This window comes from Tachyglossus aculeatus, chromosome 7 (assembly GCF_015852505.1).
Source record: "Tachyglossus aculeatus isolate mTacAcu1 chromosome 7, mTacAcu1.pri, whole genome shotgun sequence".
NCBI classification, from domain to species: Eukaryota; Metazoa; Chordata; class Mammalia; order Monotremata; family Tachyglossidae; genus Tachyglossus; species Tachyglossus aculeatus.
This window is the reverse complement of record NC_052072.1, coordinates 27273575-27296223: the sequence shown is the minus strand read 5'-3', so window position 1 is coordinate 27296223 and position 22649 is coordinate 27273575. Positions and strand designations below refer to the sequence as shown.

Sequence of the window (22649 nt, the reverse complement as noted above, 5' to 3'; positions counted from 1 at the left end):
CTCACTGGCAGGAAGCTGAGGCCAAAAAGGAAGGGGAGCTTGGGCGGGTGGCAAGGAACACCACAGTCCAAATGGTTGATTCGGGAGCGTTGCCCAGTAGGGCTCGCATCCAGGATTATAAGAATTGTGCTACTTGTTAAACGCTTACTGTTAAGCCCAGCACTGTACTGAGGGCTGGGTTAGATCCAGGATCGTCCAGTCAGACACTTTCCCGGTCCCAGATGAGCCGAAAGTGGGAGTTCCAGGGGAAAGGATAGGGGCTGGACCACCTTCCCTGGGCCTTTCTTGGATGGGGTGGGGCAGGGGAGCTCTTTTGGAGGCTGACTTGTCCCCTGCCCCTCAGGACTCCCCGCTGAAGGCTGTCCAGATGTTGTGGGTGAACCTGATCATGGACACCTTTGCCTCTCTGGCCCTGGCCACCGAACCGCCCACGGAGTCACTGCTGATGCGCCGGCCCTATGGCCGCAACAAACCACTCATCTCGCGCACCATGATGAAGAACATTCTGGGCCATGCTGTCTACCAGCTCACCATCATCTTCACTCTGCTCTTTGCTGGTGAGGGCTCCAGCTGCAGCAGGGCCTTGTGGGAAGGAGCCCATCTGCAGGCCTGGGCAGGCTGGAGGGAGGGGGATGATGCTGATAATGAGAAAAGTGTTGGGATTAATGAATCGTACTTACTGAGCGCTTCTGTGTGCCCAGCACTGGACTAAGTGGTTGATAGAGTACAATGTGACGGAGTTGGTAGACACGGTCCCTGCCCATTTAGAGCCTGTGCCCCCAGCACTTTGGTCGAACCGAAATAAGCAGTTCGGACACTGTCCCTGCCCCACATCGGGCTCATGGCCTATGAGGGAGGGAGGATGGGTAACTTACCCCCATTTTTCAAATGAGGAAATGCAAGGAGACTGGACTAGACTGTAAGCTCATGTGGACAGGAAATGTATCTCTTGTTATATTGTACTCTCCCAAGAGCTTAGTATAGTGTTCTGCACACAGTAAGCGCTCAGTAAATATGAGTGATTGACTGACCGGCTGAAATGAAGGTCACCCAGCAGGCATGAAGCAGAGCCAGGATGAGAATCCAGATTTCCTGAATCCCAGACCCGAGCTCCCTCCGCTTGGCTATACTGCCAGGCAAGCTGGGTGCACCCGGCCAATGCCAATGTACTGTGTTCCCTTCCCCTCCCTCCCCCCGACCACCCAGGTGAGAAGTTCTTTGACATCGACAGTGGAAGGAACTCTCCCCTGCACTCACCCCCGTCAGAACACTACACCATCGTCTTCAACACTTTCGTGCTGATGCAGCTCTTCAACGAGATCAACGCCCGCAAAATCCACGGCGAGAGAAACGTCTTTGAAGCCATCTTCCGTAACCCCATCTTCTGCACGGTGGTCCTGGGCACCTTCGTCTCCCAGGTGAGCTGGGCTCAGTGGCCATAGGAGCCCAAAGGGAGAGAAGCGGGGGCCAGAATGGAGGTGAGCCACAGCCAGAAAGTGGACAAGTTTTGGAGAGTTGAGTCGTGGTGCTCTAACTAGCTACAGACAGTGGGGGAAGGGAGATAGGGAATCAAAACAGGTCCGAGTTTCATCCTGGGCTTCAGACTGGCCTCTGTGTTGACCCCTGTGTCTGCCTTGAAGATACAGATACCTGCTTCTCAGGAGCCAATGAGCCAGTTCTCCTGCTTCTCTATTTGAGTCACTCCCCTGAGGAGAATGTTGCCCGTCTGGTTTATTCACAGAGGGCTGTGAACTTCTAAAATGAGGACGTGATGATATTACCTCTTGGAGGTGTGGCCAGCTCCTGACCAGGCGAAAGGCCTGAGCCAGGTTCGTGGCCGTCGGCCTCAGCCGGGCCTCCTCAGGACAGGAGGCAAAGCATTTGGGGAGCCCCCCTCACCCCTTCCCATGGCCAGATGGGCGCGGGCAGCCCCAGGAAGTCACAGACCTGGTTATGTTGCCGGTTGGGGGTCGGAGCTCTTGCCAGGGGGTTGCCGGCAAGCTCAATGCCCTGGCTCAGTGAGGTCTCCCTCTCCTCTATCCGCTCTCCCTCCTACTGTGAGCCTGATGAGGGACGCGGACTTTGTCCAACCATATTATCTTGTATTTTCCTCAGTGCTCCATGCTTGGTGCAGAGTGAACATTTAACCGATGCTGTTCTTATCACTGTTATTTCAGATCATCATTGTTGAGTTTGGGGGTAAACCGTTCAGCTGTTCAGGCCTCACCCTGAGCCAGTGGTTCTGGTGTATCTTCATCGGAGTCGGAGAACTGCTCTGGGGACAGGTGAGACCACCCGGCACCTCTCCCCGTAGACCTTTCCTCTCTTGACTTCTGCTTTCAAGTGCTTTCGGCACAAGCAAATCAGACCAGTCCAAAGAGAAACCCAGCTGGGCCTCGGCTGAAGTCAGAGTACCTTCTTCCTCAGGCCTCCGACTCCCCACCCTGTCTCCTCTCTCTCTTAAGTACTCTGTGGCCTAGCCTCCTGGGTCACTGCCACCACGGGCCGGTCCCAGCACCAGAAGGCCAAGGGTGTAATTTATTTTAAGGTCTGTCTCTCCCATTAGATTGTAAGCTCTGTGAAGGCCAGGATTGCGTCTCTCAACTTGACTCGTACTCTCTCAAATAGTTGAGTGCTCTGCACAAAGTTGGTACTCATTAAATGCCATTGATTGATTGACAGCATGAGGGAAAACCGTACCTGTTTGAGCTCCCCCCGCCTCCCCCAAACGTGAGGCAGTGCTCCTTCAGAAGTCCAGCTAGGGATCCCCTTTCAGACCCAAATGAACCCAAGCTCATCCTAGACCTCAAGGGTTTGGAAAGCACTCTCCCTCCATTCTGCTAGTAGGCATTGCTACCTTATCATCTCTCCACCCACCCCCCTCAGAGCCACTAACAAGGAGAGAGCATCTAAAGACAAAAAGCAGCATGGCCTATTAGAAAGAGCATAATCCTGGGAGTCAGAGGACCTGGGTTCTAATCTAGACTCTGCCACCTGCCTGCTGTTTGACCTTGGGCAAGTCATTTAACTTCTGTGCCTCAGTTTCCTCATCCACCCCAACCCATCCACCCTCCTACTTAAACTTTGAGCCCCATGTGGAACAGGGATTTTGTCTAACCTGATTAACTTGTGTCTACTCCAGAGCGTAGAACAGTGCTTGACACGTAGTAAGCACATACAAATGCAATAATAATAATAATAGTAATTTCAGTGTGAGAAGTTGGGCAGGTCACTTGGATTTGAGGTGGTGATAGTGGTATTATGGTGGCTTCCCAGAACACCCAGTCCAGAGCTCTGCAGGTATAGGGAATTCAGAACAAAGAGGTCCCTGCCCTCAGAAAGGTTACAGTCTGAAGTCAAGTGATGCTAAATGTATAACGTAACAGGAGGTAGAGACCACCAAGAACATGGAATCCAGAAACACACATCATAGAAGTCGAGAAGAGTGGGGCAGAGAGAACTGGACAGTTGTCATCCCACTGAGCAGGAAAGAAGTTAGGCCTCTAGCATAATTTTAAATAGAGGTGGGCAGTAGTCAGGTGACTGATATTTATACATATGACTGATCCAGAATCACCCAGTGGAGAACTCAGGGGTTGTCAAAGTGGCTTCCAAGTTCACAGGTATTAATCTGAGAGGGCTTACTGGAAGAAGTGGGGGTGAATAGATTTTTGACAGGGGAGGAAGGGGAAAAGAAAGACCTAGTTTGGAGAAAAGGTATAGGGAAGGGGTACCCCAGAGGGACAAAAGAGGTGTGCCGTGACTTAAGGGAAAGGAGAGAGTCATGGAAAGGGATGAGTGTTTGTCCTCACGTAGGAATTGGCTCAGGGTAGGAGGCAGAAAGTGCCCTTGAGTTTTATCAGTGAATCCCCAAGTTGGAAAGGACATGAGTGCTATTATGCATCTCCTCCTCTCCCCTACCCTCTCTCACCCCACGAGTCTTGAAGCTAAACCAGGACAGAGGCAACCCAGACACAGAACTCTCCCTCCTTCATCTCAAAGAAAGGGTGCTTAATACCCTGCTGGGTCCTCACCCCTCCTCCTGTCCCCTCACAGCTGATCTCCACCGTGCCCACCAGCCGCCTGAAGTTCCTGAAGGAGGCCGGGCACGGCATCACCAAGGAGGACATGGCGGAAGGAGATCTGGGAGAGGGGATGGAAGAGATCGACCACGCTGAGATGGAGCTACGGCGTGGCCAGATCCTCTGGTTCCGGGGCCTCAACCGCATCCAGACTCAGGTACCGCCTTGGGCTCCCGCCCTCCCTGCCAAGGCCTGGTGCCAGCCACTGGTCCTCCCCCACCGATGCCCTGGGAGCTGGCAGTGGCTGGCATGCCCCCTGACAGGAGACTGAATGAAGTCTCCGGGCATGGGGCCCGTGGACTTCTCCTCTTCGCTCTGAGCCCTCAGCCCGCCTGAGGTAACGGGCCACACATGCTCCTCTCTCACCACACAGTGTGGGGAAGAAGATCAGATTTGGAACTGAAGATGAGCCGAGTCCTCCAAGGAGAATTTTACTACTAACTGGCTCCAGGTCCCCACCAGAAACCAATGGTGTCTTCTTATCCCTAAGCTGCCGTCTCCTTTCCTATATACTCTGTGGAATTGAAAATATGCTAGAGGGATCCGAGCATAGTTCCCCCCTCATCCTACAGTTCTTCCTCATTGGTGGGGATGGGCGGGAGGGATGGAGGCTAGAAGAAAATTCAGACTCTGATGGGAAGTCTTTCCCTTCTTGAGCAGTAAAAATGGTACGTTCTGCTGCTGAGATTGGTTTTGCAGGATCCAGTTTCTCCCCAGAAACCAGAGAATCCACATTCTTACTAGCCCGTTTCCGGCTCTCCCCTGGGACTTTGAGCCCAAGGTAACCAACCCCCACCACGATCTGGCTTCATAATTCTAGAACTGTATCCCGTCCAAAGCATCCCCCACCCATGAAAATGCACCTGGATGAAGTGGTAAGATAGGTGGTGGGGGATGGTTTCCCCAACATCAGGGTGAAGCAATGCAGTCCAGTGAATAAAGCACAAGGCTAGAAGTCAGAAGGACCTGGGTTCTAATTCCAGCTCCTCCACTTTTCCACTGTGTGACCTTGGGCAAGTCACTTCTCTGTACCACAGTTCCTCATCTATAAATTGGGGGTTAAGATTGTGAGCCCCACGTGGGACACAGACTGTATCCAATCGGATTAGCTTGTATCTCATCGTCATCATCAATCGTATTTATTGAGCACTTACTGTGTGCAGAGCACTGTACTAAGCGCTTGGGAGGTACAATTTGGCAACATATAGAGACAGTCCCTACCCAATAGTGGGCTCACAGTCTAAAAGACTAGACTAAAAGATTAGATTGTATCTAATCCAGCACTTGGTACAGTGCCTGGCACCTGGTAAGTGCTCAGCAAATATTATTTCAAAAAAAAATTTTCAAACAGTACCAATGTGTAGTCTGATCTAATAAAGTAATAGCTTGAGATCACCAGGTGTCTTTCAAAGAGGAAGTCTGCCCTCCTTCAGTAGTTTGAGGGCCCAGGAGCTGCAGTCACACTTCAACTAGCTCTGCAGATAAGAACGTGAGTTTCCCAGCCCACTCTGCAGATGATGAAATCTTTGAACTGTGTGCAGAATGGCTCTGTGGAAAGAGCCCAGGCTTGGGAGTCAGAGGTCATGGGTTCTAATCCCAGCTCCACCACCTGTCAGCTGTGTGACTTTGGGCAAGTCACTTAACTTCTCCGTGCCTGTTACCTCATCTGTAAAATGAGGATGAAGACTGTGAGCCCCACGTGGGCTAACCTGATCACCTTGTATCCCCCCAGCGCTTAGAATAGTGCATAGTAAGCGCTTAACAAATTCCATCATTATTATCATTGTTATTATTATTCACTCCTGCCTCCCTCCCTTGAGGTGAGTGGCTGAGTTCAGGCTGTTGAGTGCCAAGTTGTCCAAGGCCCACTGCCAACATGGCAAGCTAGTGGGTGCCTCTGCTGAGAGACCCAAAATGCCCTTGGGCCCTGGTTTCTGGAGGTCCTCCCCAAGTTTTTCCTTTGGGTCTGCTCTTTACCAATAACTTGTTTCTGCTTTTCCTCTTTTCAGGATTCTCCCGCCTCCTCTACTTCCATGCGATTTTCCCTAGCCAGGATTCCCTCGTTCCAGTACCTCTGCCTTTCTGGCTTGCTGCCTGAGCTTCTGGGTTTTCTTGCCACCCACCCCCTTTGCTCCCCAAACCCAACCAACCATAATTCTGTTTGGTGGGTCCTGCCCATCCAGCCTTCCCATTCTGCCCTCTCCTATTTCTGTTACGGCAGGAGAATGGGTGGAATGGAAGCTAATGCTCAACTCGGGCACTGGAACTCCAAGCATCCCACTCTGCTCCTACAGCTCCGGGCCCCTGATGTTCCATGATGCCCAAACTGCCCCAACCCAGTCACAGAGGCAATGCCACCCTGGGCATCTGGCTCCAGAGCCCTGCCCTGCCACCAGCACAAAAGGGGAATGCAGTGGAACTCTGCTCCTGTCCTAGTCCTTAGAGGTGCCTATGCCCACCTACCCAATGGCACTGCCCTTTGACCTCACTCAGGGTGGTTGGGCAGCCTTCTATGAGCCTCTGGTTATTAATGCGTCACCTCCTCACAGCCCTGTTCTGGCTGGAACACTGGCCCCCTCGCTTCCGAGACCATCAACAGCCCCAGCTCTGAGTAGATGTTTTCCTTTCTCTGGCTCTGAGTTGTCTTTCCCCCAGCCTTCCTTTCTCTCAGGTTGTCAGGAAACCGAAGTGACTGGAGCATGTCGACCCTCCCACCCTGAGATCCAGGGTTCTGGAAGGGGGAGGGTGATGGCCAGAATCCCACTCCAGAGGGGAGCAGGGATGTGCCGGGATTGGGTGGTAATGCAGAGGTCTGTGTAGCTGCACCTCAGGTTGGAGTGGGGCAAATGGGACAGAACCGGAGATGCTCTGACACAGAGCATCTCATGGTGTTTAATCCTTCCCACGCTGACGGGGAGCTTCTGGCCCTTGCTCCCTTGGCAGACCTTGAGACTGGGAAGGTTGAGGGGTGAGGATCTCCTGACTTTCTCTGATCACCCTCTCTCCCGTGTTTTCACTTTGGGAGCTAGCATGGGCCGAGCGGGCCTCTGGAGTAATTTTGGAAGCGAGGAAAGGAATTTACCAGTCCACGATTGCTTCACCTGTATGCTTTCTGAAGGAAATGTTGTGGCTAGGAAAATCAATCTTGTCTAATTCCAAGACTGCTCTGGCGGGTATTTGGAGGACTCTGGAGGAGAGTGAGAGAAACCCAGCTCTGGAACCCCAAGCTGGGTCAGCCACCTCCAGCCAGGGGTGTGCCTAGCCTGGTTGTGTTTGTTAATACTTCTTTGACCCCGGGGTAGCCAGAATCTGCTTGGATTGGGTCTGAGCAGTGGCTCTGTCCCTGGGGAGTTCTGGTTGCCATTGCCCTCTCGAGCTAACCCGTCTGTTGCTCCCAGCGTCTTCAAGGAAACGAGGACCCCTTGGCGTGATGCTCCAGCTGGGTCCACACCCACAAAAAACCCCAAGCTTGCTGGCCTAGGGAAAAGCAATCTAGGGAGCCTGAGGAATGAGACTGATGCAGGGATGGGGTGTAGATAGAAGTACCCGGCAACTTTGGTGTCGGATGGGGGTTGGGGGAGAGGCCTGGTGATGCTCATTATGGAACTGCATTGGGTACCTCTGGTCTCCCTCTGTCCACTTGGGTTCTTTTCCCTGGTAAACTCTCCAACCGGGCCGGTTGGTTGATGTTGAGGGACCGTCTCCACGTCCCCAACACCTTACGAATTCTTTAGATCCAACTCCAGCCCTGGAGAATCCTCCACGTGCCTTAATTCCAAGGGTCTCAGGGAGTATATAAACTGCCACTCTGTTCTGTCCACTCCGCCCTCTTTCCTCTCCTTGCAGGCCACCGCCTGAATGGTGTATGGAGCCCCATTCAACTCTTGTTGAAAAACCTATCTCCCATAGACTACCTTTAAGGGAGAGAGGAACAGCATGGAGACTAGCTTGGTTTTCTGACACTGTTCAATCCAAATAGAGTCAATTCTCAATTATCTGGAAGTAGCGTTCCCTTGCTTTGGACCCTGACCCCCGACCACGACTTATTTTTCCCCACACTGGCACAAAGTCCCCAAATTGGCTCTCTCCCGGCTCCAGCGCCCCGGACCACCACCTCTCAACCCTCCCCTCGGTAGTTCCTGGAACCCAAGACAATTTTCCCTCTGCGTCGACTCTGCCCCACTTATCTCTCCTCTGGTACCAGAGATAATTGAGAATTGACTGTATTGGCTCAAGTGTTACGTGCCGTGGACTTTTCTTTTTAACTCTTTTTCCGGTGATTGCTTTGAAAGGGTGTGGGGTACCTCCCTCTCTGTCTAACCTCCCCAGTCTTCCCCGGTGTGCTCTGTGTGTGTGTGTCCTTGAGTGTATTCCCAGCGTGTCCATTTCCCTCCACACACGCCCCAACTCTCTAGTCCTCTGTGGATCCGTCCTGTTTCCCCCACCCCACCACCGTGTGTTTGGTTTTATCCCCCCGTCCGTCCTCTGTGTGTGTTTGGTTCCATCCTCCTTCCCCCCCCACTTCCATCCTCTGTCCATTGGTCCCTTCCTCTGTCCCCCCACCTCCCCCAAGGTCCTCTGTGTGTCAGCTCCATCCCCCCCAGTCCTCCGTGTGTCCATCCCACCCTCCCCACGGGCTCTGTGTCTCACTCTCTCTCCTGACTGTAGAGCAAAGCTGTCTGACTCTCTGATTCTTTGCAGATGGATGTAGTTTACACGTTCCAGACGGGAACCTCCTCTTTGCAGGGAGCCCTCAGGAGACAGCCTTCCATCATGAGCCACCACCACGATGTAAAACATGTTTCTAGCCCAACTCATGTAACTCTTTCTTCTGCCAATTCCACTCCCACCACTTCTGCTGCTGCTGCTGCTACTACTACATCTACTCCTCTGGGCAGTGAGTGATAGTCTATTACCATGCATGAACTTGCTAAAATGACCACAAGAAAGCACCTAGCATCCAGGATAACCAACCTCAGTTCTCTCTTCCTTTTATTTTTCCCCCCCCCTTTCATCTCTGACTTGAGAGGGGCAACACCCCCACCCCCAATAACCCCATACCAGGCTGATGTGTTGAACGTATTTAAAAAAAAAACTGTTATATTTAACCATTTCAAAATAATAACCTTTTTCCAATTGTCCTTCTGTGTTGCTTGAGCCTTCTTTTGTTTTTTATCGTTTTCTTTTTCTCACAGGAATGATACGACCCCGATTTTGGTAGAAGCGGGATTAGGATGATTTGAGGGGAGCAACCAATGGTATTTATTGAGCGTTTACTGTGTGCAGAGCACTGTACTAAGCATTTGGGAGAGAACAATGCGATAAAGTCAATATAAACGTTCCCCACCCACAGGGAGCTGACAGTCAGTCTATCAGTCGTATTTATTGAGCGCTTACCGTGTGAAGAGCACTGTACTAAGTGCTTGGGAGAGTGCAATAAAACATAGTTGGTAGACGGGTTCCCCGCCCACAGTGAGCTTACGGTTTAGAGGGGGAGACAGACAGTAATATAATATCCAGAAGGAGCACTCAGAATAGGGATTCTGGTCTTAGCCAAGATTCCCGGACCCCGCTTCCTATGGCCAATAGGGTTGGGTGGAAATTTCCCGATCCATGGGCGTAATGGTGGTCAGGGTCTGGGCAGCACACTCGGCCTTCTGGGCTTACACAGTTGAATGAGATTTTGGAGAGGAACTTGCCACCCCCCAGGATTTTGAACGGAAAAAAAAAATTGAACTAAGATACGCATGACGTAAGGGTGGGTAAAGACGGCATTGAATTTTAAATCTACTGTAAATCTGCCATTTCACTTCAGTTTTTATTTTTGGTGACAATTTAAACCAGACTCTAGTAGGGCCTCCCACTGAATTGCTGTGTTTTTCCTGATGGGCAGGAGGTCAATATAGCCTTTTTTTATTTGCCTCAAGTTTTTTTTAAAGAATTTCTGGAAAAATGACCCTTCCTGCTAACTTTTTCCACCCCCAGCAAACCCTGGATATCTTATTTTTCATTTGTTAATGTGATGACTGATAAATTGAAATCCAACCTCCCCCACCCCCACCAACTTGAATATCAACAACAAACTGGCTTTATCAGGAGCCCCATAATCCTGTTTCTGAAATATTCATGTCCCTTCCTTCACCTTCTTCCCCGAGGGGACTGAAGGGGGAGATTTTGGATTATCTGTGGATTTCACTTCTCCATTACAATCCATCAATCAATCAGTGGTATTTATTGAGCGCTTACTATGTGTAGAGCACTGTACTAAGCACTTGGGAGAGTACAGTACAACAGAATGATCACGTTCCCTGCCCGAAACAAACTTGCGGTCTGGTGGGGGAGTTAATAAATAATTTAGAATATATAACTTAAAAATAGGTCCTTAAGTGCTGTGGGATTAAATACAACCTGACCAGCCCCGATGGCCAGATAATGGAAACAATTGAACAGGAAGTTGCGGGCATGATGTCTTAGGTGAGACGTTTTAAGTGGCTAGCAGAAGGATTTCTATAAAGTGAATTCTTGCTAGGTTCCATGAACTCCCACCTAGAGGAGGTGGGAGTGAGGGATGCAGGGAGCCAGAAGCTGAGAGCAAAACAATTAATGGTATTTATTGAGCATTTACTGTGTGCAGAGCACTGTACTGGGCACTTGGGAGAGTACAACACAACAGAATTGGTAAACGAGTTCCGTGCCCACGAGGACTAAAGCAAGTCAGATCATTGTAGACCAGCTTCAGAGAGCTCCAGTCCCAGCCTCTGTTGTCTATTACTCTGACTTCTTTCCTTCCTTTCTGCTACTCCTCTCTCAAGCCTGGTTCCTCTTGCTAATTGAGCTTCTCTCCTGTTCTTTTTACCTCCTGGCGGAAGGTCTACAATTAGACCTCAAGTACCCTGCTGTTCTGGTGGAGGAAGGAGGAGGTAGGGGTGAGGAGAAGACCCCACTGAGAGGCCTTGAACGGTCAAGTGGGAGTGGGGCCTGCATCTTCTGGGCTGAGCCCCTGAGAGACTTTGGATCAAACCCAGGATCGAAGTTCTGCTCTTTCTGAGCGATCCCAAGGTCTTAGAACCAGAGGATCCTATCGGCCCATAACGTGCGGCTTCCCACTGTCCCCCTACAGTGCCCTTTCTCCTTCTGGGTTCCTGGGGGACAGTAGGAGACTGGACAGTAAGAGATGGCTCACCCTCATCTCCCCGAACCTCCCAAAGTTGAGTTGATCTCACCCCGGCCAGCCCAGGGTCTGTGGCTTCACTCTCGGTCTAAGGAACAGCCTGAATGGGGGTCCGAGTTTGGGGGAAGGTAGGAGGCTTTCCCCAGAGAGGCTCCCTGTGACCAGAGGTAGGGTCCAGCGAGGAGTCGGTCAGGGTGGAAGCCTGAAATGGTCCATGGTGCCTCTCCCTTTCGCCTTCCCTACTGCACAGATTCTGGGAGGGGACAGCTGGGGCGGGCGGGGGGCTGCCGGCCGACAGCGTCTAGAGCTTCCACCTGCTTCACCAAACACGGCTCGTCCTCCGTCCACAAGCTTACCACGCAGCAGGCACCCTGCACCACGGCCGATGGGTCAAGGGCGTGTTTCGGGGAGGCGGGAGGCACTCTCCTTGTGTGTGTGCTGGTTTTGCTGGTGGTGTCTTGTGCTCCCCCAGGTCTGCCCTGGTGGGCCGCGAGTGGACGAGGCCCCGGCACCCAGTTCGGGGCAGCCAGGTGGTGCCCCAACTTCCCGCCCCTTCCCCGCCTCCCCTCTTTCCAATGACCAGATGTTTTCCTGAGGTTCCCTTGCAGGTGATGGATCTTCTCCTGGACCCAGGAGCCCTGCTGGGAGTCTGACCGAGTCACACTGCTCTTTGCCCCTTCCTCACTTCTCCCCTCCCACCCACCCCACTCCAAGAAATTGCTTTTTCTCCCCCTCAGTCAAAGGAGGCTGACGGTTTTCCCCTTCCCCTCTCCCAGGGAGCGTGGCGGTCTCTTGAGCCCAGAAAGAACCAGTCTCAGAGTGGACTCACAGTTTTTGCTCACAGTCAGGTATCCCATCCCCAATCCAGGGGCGCCCTGACCCGAGAAGGGAAAGATGGAGGCACTTCCATTTTAACGCAGGGTTTGGATTTGTCTGTCCTGGTGTCCCTAGGAAGCTGAGGAAATGAACCCCCCCAACTCCCACCCCCACACATCCCATCTGACCCTATCTATCTAGACAGATGTGGGGCATAGCCAGCCTGCCAACACAAACCAGGTGGGAGGGAGAGACGGCCCCCGCCCCAGGTGGTGTCCAGGGCAGCCCCATGCAAGCTGCTCACTTCTTCAGTTCTTCTGGACTGACCTAAAGTGGGAGCAGTTTGCAGGTGGGAGAGGGGAGCCCCCTTTCTCAAGCTGCCCCTGGGCTCCAGCCCTGAGCAATCCCAGTTACTGTCTACCCTAAAGAGCCCTTAACCCACAAATCATTCTGTCTGACTCAGAGTTTGCTCTGGGGTCCTTGCTCTGGTGATATTTTTCTTCAAAAAATGTTCTAGGTCTGGCGTTAGCTGTGTAGGGGGATAGGGATGTAAGTAGCTTGGCCTAGTGTCACTTGTCTGCTGTGTGACCTTAGGCAAGTCACTGAACTTCCCTGTGCCTGTTACCTCATCTATAAAACAGGGGTTAAGACTGTGAACCCCATGTGGGACATGTACTGTGTCCAAACTAATTAGCTTGTATCTACTCCTGGCTTAGTAGAGTGCCTGGCACATAGTAGGTGTGTAACAAATACCATAAAAAAGAGTGTCCACCGCTTCTTTCCCCACTTGACGGAAGGGCCATTTGTCTGGCCCTCGTGCCCTCTGCTCGTCAAGAGAGAAGGGGTGAGCAGTCAAAGAACAGGCAAGTACCCCCCAAATCCGGAATATTTCAGTGCAGTTGTTTTTTTTTTAATAATAATTGTGGTATTCATTACGTGCTTATTCTGTGCCAAGCACAGGGATAGATCCTTTCCTTTTTCCCCCCCTTTCCCCTGTCACAGGGACTCCCAGCAACAGAGAGGGGGGTGACCAGAAAGGTTAGTCCAGTTAATCCACGGAATCCATGGAGCCTCTTGAGAGATCAGACCTGCGTGCCCGGGCCCCAGGGCCCTCAGGGAGGGAAGGGCTGAGAAAAAGACGTGAACAGGCTTCATGGCTACTCTGTGAACTGAGTCATGGTAACTGGGACAGAGAATCCCTGCACACAAGTTGAGGGGACGGTCGGCTGTCTGTCCGACAACCCGACAACAGTCCCTCTGTCAGTCTTGTTCAGCAGATCAATTCTTCCCCCTCTTGTTTTCAGGCTGCTATCTAGCAGCCCTGGGCAGGAAGAGTCCAGTTTTGAATTAGGCCACCCTAGTTCTAAGGAAAACCGATCCCTCTCCCCCATCTCATTGGTGCCTTTGGGGAGTGGGGGTGCCTGGGACCAAGCCGAATCCTTTGGGGTCCTGACAAACCCACTTTAGCCCTCAGGGAAACCTCAACCTAAGCCATTGCCAGTGGATAGAAGAACCAGGTCTTAAGATGGCAGAGGCAGTGGTGATCAAACTTTACCCAGTTTGCTGTCTTTGGCTCCCTATTGCCCTTACTGCAACAGATTTCAGGAAGGACACTGGGATGCCTTTGGCATCTGAACTGAAGTACGGGCATCTCCCCCGAGCCCTCACTACAGACAACCTCTTGTCTCCCCTGAGCCTGATCTGGACAGAACCTCCTCCAACCCCCCTTCCCACCTGCCATCCCATGCCTCCAAATCCAAGGACTAGATTGAAGCAGCAGATTTCATTTATCAACCCTGGGCCCCCAGCTAGATTTTTTTTTTTAACTGCTGTGGTTTGTTGGGGCCCGGGCCCCCCCAACCCTCACCCCAGCTCCGCCCTGCGGGCTCCAGCCGGCCCCTCAGCTGGCAACGCTGCTCTACGTGGGCAGCCCGATAAGGATCAACGTGGCTCCAAAGCGACTACTGGTAAATTCCACTGCGAGTGAGGAAGAGTCCAGGTGGGTGAGATGGGGGTGGAGGGAGAGTTGGAAGAGCAAAAACCCCTCTATTTCCATCTGCTGCTCTTTAATCACTCAGAAGGGTAACTTGGCTTACTCGGATCTTGGAGCAGGCAAGGAATTAGCTGCTCACGGCAAGTCCAGCTCAAGACCAGCCCCCAAGGAGCTAAACTTGGCATCTGCCCACGGTTAGCACCCCTCGGTGTCTTCCATTTCTCACTACCCCAGAAGCCACTGTGGGGGGAGAGGGGGATTTGGATTTCCTGCCTTGACGTGAAGCAGTATAATTTTTGTCCTCCCCTCTCTCTTTCCACCCCATCAGTTGACCCAGGGCAAGATTCTCCAAGGCCAGTTGGAAAGATGAATAAATCTTTTGTTTCTGTTGGTGGGTTCCACCATCCCTTCAGCCACCCCTATTAGAGAGATATAACTGGCCCCTAAAGAGAAAAGAAGCGTAGTGGTGTCTAAAAGTGATTCTTTGTGGAATATGGTGAGTTCTTTTAGTGCCAGCCCTGTCTGGTCAAGGAAGTTCTCCCTCTTCCTCTACAATGGAAAGGTGGCATCAGACAATTTTCAACTCCTGTTTTCATCTAAATCTCCACTGGGAGAGATGACAGAGAGATTGGACGTGTGTGTGTTTTTGTGTGTGTGTGTTGGAAGGGGTGTATGTCTCCTCACACATTAAGATCGATCAAGGGCTCTTGAACCCAGGACTGTAGAGTTTGGTACCTTGCATGCTGCTGACACTTATTAGGATCAGTTAGTTTGGCCTGGCTTGAATTTGCTGCACAGAGTGTGTGGTTTGAGTCACTATCACTTGAAAATGTCAAGATGTATCTCGGTTCCTTTTTGGTAGGCTAAAAAGTAAACCCATCTGCACTGATGTCGTGTGTTTTTTTCCACCGTCTGAGATTTTTGCCTTGACACCCAAGTTTTTAAAAATCATCTTGGTTTTGAGTTTGGTTTTGCCGTGTTGTCGTTCCTTTTCCCCTTCCTGAAAGAACTAATGTGGTTTGGGGGCTTTTTAAAAAAAATTTTTTTTTGCTTTCTGTTTCATTTTGGAAAGCGATTTGTTTGGAAGTGCTCTCTTTTGCTGTTTATTTTACCTTGCAGCTTCTGAAGTCTCACCATAATTTGGTTCCCATCGCTCATCTTCCCCCCTCCACCACCTCCCTCAGCTCCTAGTGCTTACCATTTTGAGCTGCGTGGTGTTTTTTAGAGCTCCATGACCTTTCTCTTTTTTTTTTTTTTCCATTTTTTGGTTGTTGCACAGTTGTGTCTTGTGGTTTTATTTTCCTCCCCTCAGATGTGCCGCTTGCAGTCCTGCTCTCTCTCACTTCCATGTCTTCTTACCCCCCTTTCCTGCCCCGTTTAGATCAAGGTGATCAATGCGTTCCGTAGCTCCCTCTACGAAGGTCTCGAGAAGCCAGAGTCCAGAAGCTCAATCCATAACTTCATGACCCACCCCGAGTTCACCATGGAGGAGGACGAGCCCCGAACCCCACTCTTGGATGAAAATGAGGATGACGATGACGAAGAGGAAGATGGAGAACAACTGGGAAAGGATGGACTCGAAAAGCCCGGCTGGGGGGGCGGCCCTCCCCCTTCCCCTAACCAAAACAACAACGCTGTGGACTGCAATCAAGTCCACATTATCCCCTCCCATTCGGAGAACCCGTTGCACAGCCTGGAAACGTCCGTCTGACCTAGTCGGCTGACTCTTCTCCCACCTCCACCATTTCCTCTCCGCTCCTGTGATAATCTGCGGTAATGGGACGTCTCACCGTCATGTCAGTGGGTTGTGTGTGTGTGTGTGTGTGTGTGTGTGTGTGTGTGTAGGGCCCACCTCATAGTAGAAGAGTTGCATGAAAGAGTTGCAAATCCCGAATTTGCTTTGAACCGTTTTCAATGGAGGACTCGGCCGGCCCAAACAAAACAAGAGACCGTCAGGGCTGGCTTCTGCAAGTTTGGATTGTTGCCTCTTGAAAGTATGTTTTGTTTTATTCTGGTTCTTTTTCCCTCATCCCCCTCACCCCAATCCATCTCCCGCAGTCACACACCCGTGGCTCGGCACCTCTGTTTATCCCACGAGTCGGGTTAGTTGGAAAACGAAGACTCAGGAGAGTAGAAAGAAGGTACCACAAGCAAAGCTAGCAGAGGAGGGGTGATTGGGTGAGGGGATGGCCCCCCACTCAGTGATGGATTTAAACAAGTCTTCCACTTTGAAAACTGGTACCTAATCTCTTGGTTCTTTCACTCGCTCTCTGACTTCAACGTTCGCCGTTGTACTGCTGTCATTACGGAAAGGGGTAGATGAGTGAACTAGTCTGTTCAGTCTCGATTTGGTTGTGATGAGGGCTTCCTCCTGCCCCACTTTTGAGGCATAGGGTCAAACTTTCTGGAGCTCTTAGTTCTCTCCCTGAAAGGATGTTCTCCCCAATTCCTCTTAAGTGGCGCTGTTTGCTAAGTTTGTGTTAAAAAGAAAAAGTGTGTGTGTGTGTGTGTGTGTGTGTGTTTGCCCCTACTGTCTTGTTACCCCTTTTCCCTCACTCCCACCACCAATTGCCACATGGTGAGGTGTGTAAGGGTGTGATTTGTGTGTGGGCTTTGGGGGCTTTTTGTTGTTTGTTTTCAATCCAGAGAAAAACTCTGGTTTGTGAGTGCGGCAAGTCCGGAGGGCCTGTCGGTCACCCCTTTCCAAAGCGGCGGTGTGGGTGGCACTGCCAAGCGGAATCAGAGTGGCCGCTAAGGCCGTGGGACCGGACCTTCTGCGTCGGAGCTTGCTGGCCCTGTGAGGTTTCCAGGGCTCACGGGATCAAGCATGTGTATTTCCGGCCACCCACCCCAGTGCTTGCAGGACTCCCCGTGTTTATTCGGCGGAAGGACCGTTGAGCGTATCAGTGTCCGCAAGGAGCCGGGGGGCCTTTAGGGCACAGGAAAAGAAGGGCAGGAACTCCTTTTACTGATGATCCGAGGCCGGTACCGGTCACCACCCCTTAGGCACCGGGCTGGCGGCCCCCACTGCTGCCCGCCACCGTGGCATCCGAGAACGAACCTTAGCCCATCCTGAATCTTGATGAAAGAACTGCCCACCCGACACCAGAGACTCCATTTGTGCTTTGCTGATTGAGTGGGGGAATGGGGACCTCCCTCCGCTCTGCTCTCCCCTCCCACCCCCCAGCCAGTGCTGAGTTGTGGCTGACGCAGAGCCAAGACCCGTGCCTTTTGGTTTCCCGAACACTGCCCAACGTTTCCCCACCCACCTGTCACTCAGGAGTCGGGGACTTTTGCTGAGATGGTGTCTCCCTCCCCTCCCTCCCCGCTTTTTTTTTTTCAAGTGTTCCTTAGCGTGACAAAGTGGAGCCATTCTGTGGGAACTCCATTCTTGTCCCTTCCGACACCAGACGGACGCTCTTCTGTGTGGAATCAATTGTTCTTCCCATCCTACTGGCCTAGGAAGGAAAAGTAGGTGCCTGAGGCGCTTGTGAACTGCCAATAACCAAGAATCTAAATGACCAACTGTTTCTCTGTTCTCCCCCAGCTCCTCCAGTGCCCTCCCCGCCACCACCAACCCAGACCCTCCTCCATTGGTCTCATTCTTCATCTGAGTTTAGTAAAAATGGCATGATCAGAAAACTAGCTTCCCCTCCCTAAGGCTACACAGCTGAGCAGAAAAGGAGAGAGAAAAGGAATCTTTCACATTTGGTTCCGTTCTTCAGGCTCCATCCATCAGTGATCACTTTTCTCTTTTAAATATTCTTGAGGAAAAATCAGCTCGCGTATGATATTCTTAGGAGCTACGTAAATATTTATTAAGTACATTGGGAGATGGTCTTTTCTTCTGTCGAATCGTGCTTACCTCAGATGTGTAAAAACTTTGGAGGCGACTTAACCTGCCCGGCCCTGAAGCCTCTCTGTGCCTAGTGGGTTACAGTGAGGGACTGGTGAACTTCTGCGTCAAAGTGTTTTTGTGTGTGTATTCTAGTTTCCATCTATGGAGAGGAAAAAAGATATATAAATATTATGCAAAAAATATAGTTTTCTTTAGATCAGAAACTGATATTTTTAAGTCAGTCATATGTATTTTGTTTAAAAGATTTTAAGATGCTGCCAAGTGACCGGGCGACAGCAGGTCGTTTGACTAGCTTTTTGATGTGACCGGCAACTTAGTATATCCGCAGTTGGTTTCGATGCCAATACACTGTACTTCCTTTCTCCAAACAGCCATCTTTGTACTCTAAATGAAAAACAAACAAAAAGGGAGTTGATTCTAGAGATGTTTTTTATATAAATTATGTTGATATGGCTGGTTGAGTATGTTTAAGTGTTTCTGTGCATTCATTTCTATGTAAAATATCTTTTCTGCTTCGTTTCAATGATCAACTGGCAACAGGAAAATATGGCTTAAGTTATTGAGGAAAGCTTTCCCCCAAAATTATGGTGCTTTAGATTCCAAAGGTATGCGTGGGAGAGAGAACCACCGTCTCGGATTCCTCTAGAGAAGATGCCTTCGGAAATGGAGACTGAAGGAAAGGAAACTGAACGCACGAAGACCGGGCCAGACAGGAAATGAAGCAAGGCCTTGTGGAGCGCTCATGTGGAAATGCCACGTTCTTGCATCTGGTTCTAAAGAACAGGGGCGTTTTGTCGGATTATCGTTTAGTTTCTTTAAGAGCCACTGGAACCAAAGACATTACATCTCTTCTAGAGCGCAAGGACAATCTCCCTTAGGGTTTGCATCTTATGGCTCTTACCGCGCTTCCTGTGTGCCCGGGAGGACCCGGAAGGACTTACAAGTATATGCCTAGAGGGATTTTTTTTTTCCACACAAGGATTTGAATTTTCTTTCCCCCACAGCTCTGGGCGATACTTTGGAGGGGAAATAAATATCTTAAAAAGGGAAAAACAAAGACTGAGTCTAGTCATGGGCGGTCATTTTGGGCAGTCTGGTGCCCTCTCCTATCACTCCCCTCAACCCCCCAACCCCCCCCACCCCCAGCTCGCTGGCTGAGGGTTGAGGCATCCTGGAGGTCAGTGTGGCTCTATCCGCCCGTGTCTTTCTACAGAACACCCACTCCTCCTTGGGGGATGAAGTGGTGTTAGGTGGAGCTTTGACCTTGGCTTTTTGTCTTCTCCTGAAGGTCTCGAGAGTGTGGGTGGTTAGCAACCGCTTTTTGGAATAATCTTGGCAAGAGGGGCACGGGGAGCACTCTCGTTGGCCACAAAATATGCTTTTTTGCTTCCCTCTCCCCTTTCATTGCTCCCAACCCAAATGCTTGCTTTCCCCCATCTCACCACGCAGTCTCCTGCCCTTTTAGCCCATGAAAGTCAAAGCTTTTTCCCTTGAACCAGACCAAATCCATCTCTGCTGTTCCCATTCCCTCCTAGGATTTTCCTGCTCCTCTAGTGTTGCCCGTCCCTTCTGGCCTAAGTAGTCCAAGCTCTCCAACGGAAGATAAACATGGTTGTGAACCTCTGCTAGCCCGCCTGTGACTAAATCGACCTTTCTGTTTTTCCTCACATATATATATATAGCCATATATGGATGGATAGGCCATATATATATGTGTGTGTGTATGTGTGTGTGTGTGCGTGTGTGTGCCAACAAAATCTCTTAGGTCTTTCTTTTGAAAACGCACGCAGATAGGACTTTTCAGTTTCCTTTTTCAGTAACGATTATAACAAGCACTGGTATTTTTGTATAAAAAGAAAAAAAAAATAAACAAAAGATTGAATATTGTGGTATGCATGATATAAAAAGCAAACGGTGATTTCGAAGCAATATGTACCCTGGTGTGTGTTGCCATATTCTGCAGTCTGGCTTGAGTGCACCCAATCTGTATTGGCATTTTGATATTATTTAATCTCTCTGTACAATGTTTTGCATGTATTTATATGGTTCTTGGAAAAATCAAATCGGAATGAGCTGTCAACTCCTGCAAAATCTGAAACTCCAATGTCTCCCCACTGAGATCAGAAGAGGAGACTAAGAGGAGGAAAGAATTTGAGATACTTCTTTTTTTTTTTTTTTTGAACCAATAAAGCTTTTAGCTGTTGAGCAGAAAACGATGCACTTGTGCACTGAGAATAAAAACCATGCCCACTTGTAATTGTGATGTCCTCAGTGTGTGTCCACCAAATTGTAAGCCGTTGATTATCTAGTGAAGGTGATGCTGGGATGCTGCCACAGGCCCTTATGGAACCCGCTCTGAGCAAATCAAGAGCTCAGAATCTGCCATTAACCCCAACACATCCCTGTTCGTAATGTTTCTTAATTTCTCCAGGGTGGGAGAGACAGCCTAGCCTTTTTGTCTTCTGATTTCTTTCAACCTTAAGCAAAGTCTAGAATTGGTTGCTGCCGCGAGACCCTTCTGCTCTGCTGCGGTAGGAAGGGAGTTGGTGTTTCATGGCCTTACAGAATGTGGTTGTAGAAGAGTAGCTTGGGGGAAGATTTTTTGGAGGTTCCCTTTTTCTTCATCTTTCTTGGCCAGTGCCTCTTCCAGTGACTTGGTTTTCAGAATTTTTTAAAAAATTTTTCTTCCATGCACTAGTCTGGATTTAGCCAGTCTGTGTCCGTTTTTCTGGGCAAAGGATTATTGGACGTTTCTTAGTACTAGTCCATCCCTTTGACTGTACTTTCAGAAGGAGACCTCTTGGGGCTAGCGTTTATGGCAAACCCACCCAATCTGACATTGCATATCAATCTCAGGAAGGCTTGTCTTCCAGCTTCATGTGCTCAGCTTTGCCTCCCACTGACCCTGCGGAAGAAAAATGGGGGCTGTCTAAAAGAGAAACTGAGGAATCCCTGAGATGAACGCAGCTGAAACTCCCGACATCTACGTCTCTGTCCCTGCTAGTGGGAGGTGGGGTTGGCTTCAGCCTGGGCTTAAGAAGCAGGTGAGCAGCCTGCTCTTTGCACTTGAGCCCCTTGAAGCTGTGAGAGTGATCACCATCAACTCTGTTATATTGTACCCTCCCAAATGCTTAGTACAGTGCTCTGCCCACAGTAAGTGCTCAATAAATAAGATTGATAGTTTTGGGACATCCTGCTGAGAGGAAATTGGCTTTTTCCTCCCTATTCTAACCTGCCTCTCAGGTTAGAGTGGCCGCTCTGAGCTGCTGGTGCCCAGTGAGTAACACTTGCCTGTGGCATGGTGGGGCCAAATGCTACCCCTTGTGTTGACTTCATCAGCCCAAATGGACAACCGTCTTTCCTGATAGCGCCAGGCTAGCTTAGGCCCCACAAAAGCCAAAGAGAATGATCCAGTCGTAACTCTCTCCTGCCAGCACTCCAGACTCATGTTCTTTTGGCTCCACATCCTATCATCCTCCTCTCCTTGTCACAGTCCCCGGCCTGGTTAGGATGACCCAGTTTGGGTCCCATTGAGCAAAGCCCATGCAGGCACTCCCCGTCTGGGGAGAAATTTCCCCCAGGCGACCCTGAGGGGGAAAGTGGCAGCAAGTCTAAGATGGGGATCCAATGAGTTGTTCTTTCAAAGTCTCTGTTAGACTCCCTCACTTAACATTACCCAAGACCGCTGAAGGCCCTTCTTTCTGAGGGCTTTGTAGGAAGCCTTCATTCCCGGGATGTGTCCGGGGGAGTTTGGAAGGAGCAGGCTCAGCAGCTCCCTATTCCTTCCGGGGGTCCCTGTTCACGGATCGTGGGCAGAGTCCTTTGGAAGCATATCAGCCCCTCTCCCCTCGGGCTTGGTATGAGGTTCGCTAACACCCCCCCAAGCAACTCACTGCCTTATTCTGTGGCCATCCCAGTGAAGCCTCACTAGATATCAGCGCGGAGTATCTCTCTGCCTCTGTCCTCTCTGTCCTCTGTGTCTGTGAGTCAGTGCCCCTCTCCCCTGTGTCACTAAAAATGGAAAGGAGAGAGGGAGGCCCTTGGGTCCTTCATGGACAAAGCATTTTTTAATCCTATTGTAAATAAAAAAGATACAAAATGTCACTGTTTGTCGTGTCTTTGATGTCCAGTTGTGTATGTTTGACTTTATCTTCTGAATGGTCCTGGCAGACTTCAAGGGGGAGGGATCTGTCGGGGATGAGCCTGAGTTGGGAGGCAGGCTCTTCCTTACTGGGCTGAGTGACCTTGATACTGCGAGCTTCTCTGAGCCTTCCATTGCCTTCCCTGTCCCCATGTGGGATAAGGACTGTGTCTTTCCTGATTAACTTATATGGACCCCAGCGCTTAGAACAATGCTCGATGCATAGTAAACAGTAACAATAACAGCTGTATTCGTTAAATGCTATGTGCCAAGCACTGTACTAGGCCCTGGAGTAGATACAGAATCATTGGGTCAGATACAACCCCTGCCCTACTTGGGCCTTCCAATCTAAGTGGGATGGAAAACGAGTATTTAATGCCCACTTTACAGATGAAGAAACTGAGGCCCTGAGCAGTTAAGCAGTAAGTCATCCAGCAGGCAGATGGGCAGAACTGAGATTAGAACCCAGTTCTCCTGACTCAATCCTGAGCTCTTTCCATTAAGTCAGGAGTAGCTACAAAATCATTGGGTCGGATACAACCCCTGCCCTACTTGGGACTTCCAATCTAAGTGGGATGGAAAACAAG

General features: G+C 50.5%; 1 protein-coding gene across 6 annotated transcripts in view; it reads left to right on the top strand.

Moving 5' to 3' along the window:
- ATP2B4 (ATPase plasma membrane Ca2+ transporting 4) overlaps positions 1-22025 on the top strand; it is a 142394-nt gene extending 120369 nt beyond the window's left edge. For 3 of the 6 annotated variants that reach the window (XM_038748689.1, XM_038748690.1, XM_038748691.1), the window contains exons 17-21: positions 344-557; positions 1207-1418; positions 2178-2285; positions 4057-4239; positions 15444-22025. In XM_038748689.1, coding sequence (XP_038604617.1) covers positions 344-557; positions 1207-1418; positions 2178-2285; positions 4057-4239; positions 15444-15773 — 1047 coding nt within the window. In that variant the 3' untranslated portion in view covers positions 15774-22025. Of the gene's footprint in view, positions 1-343; positions 558-1206; positions 1419-2177; positions 2286-4056; positions 4240-8783; positions 9224-15443 lie in introns of those variants that run through there. The other 3 variants (XM_038748694.1, XM_038748692.1, XM_038748693.1) reach the window with 3 other exon arrangements.
- Positions 22026-22649: the final 624 nt, after the last annotated feature.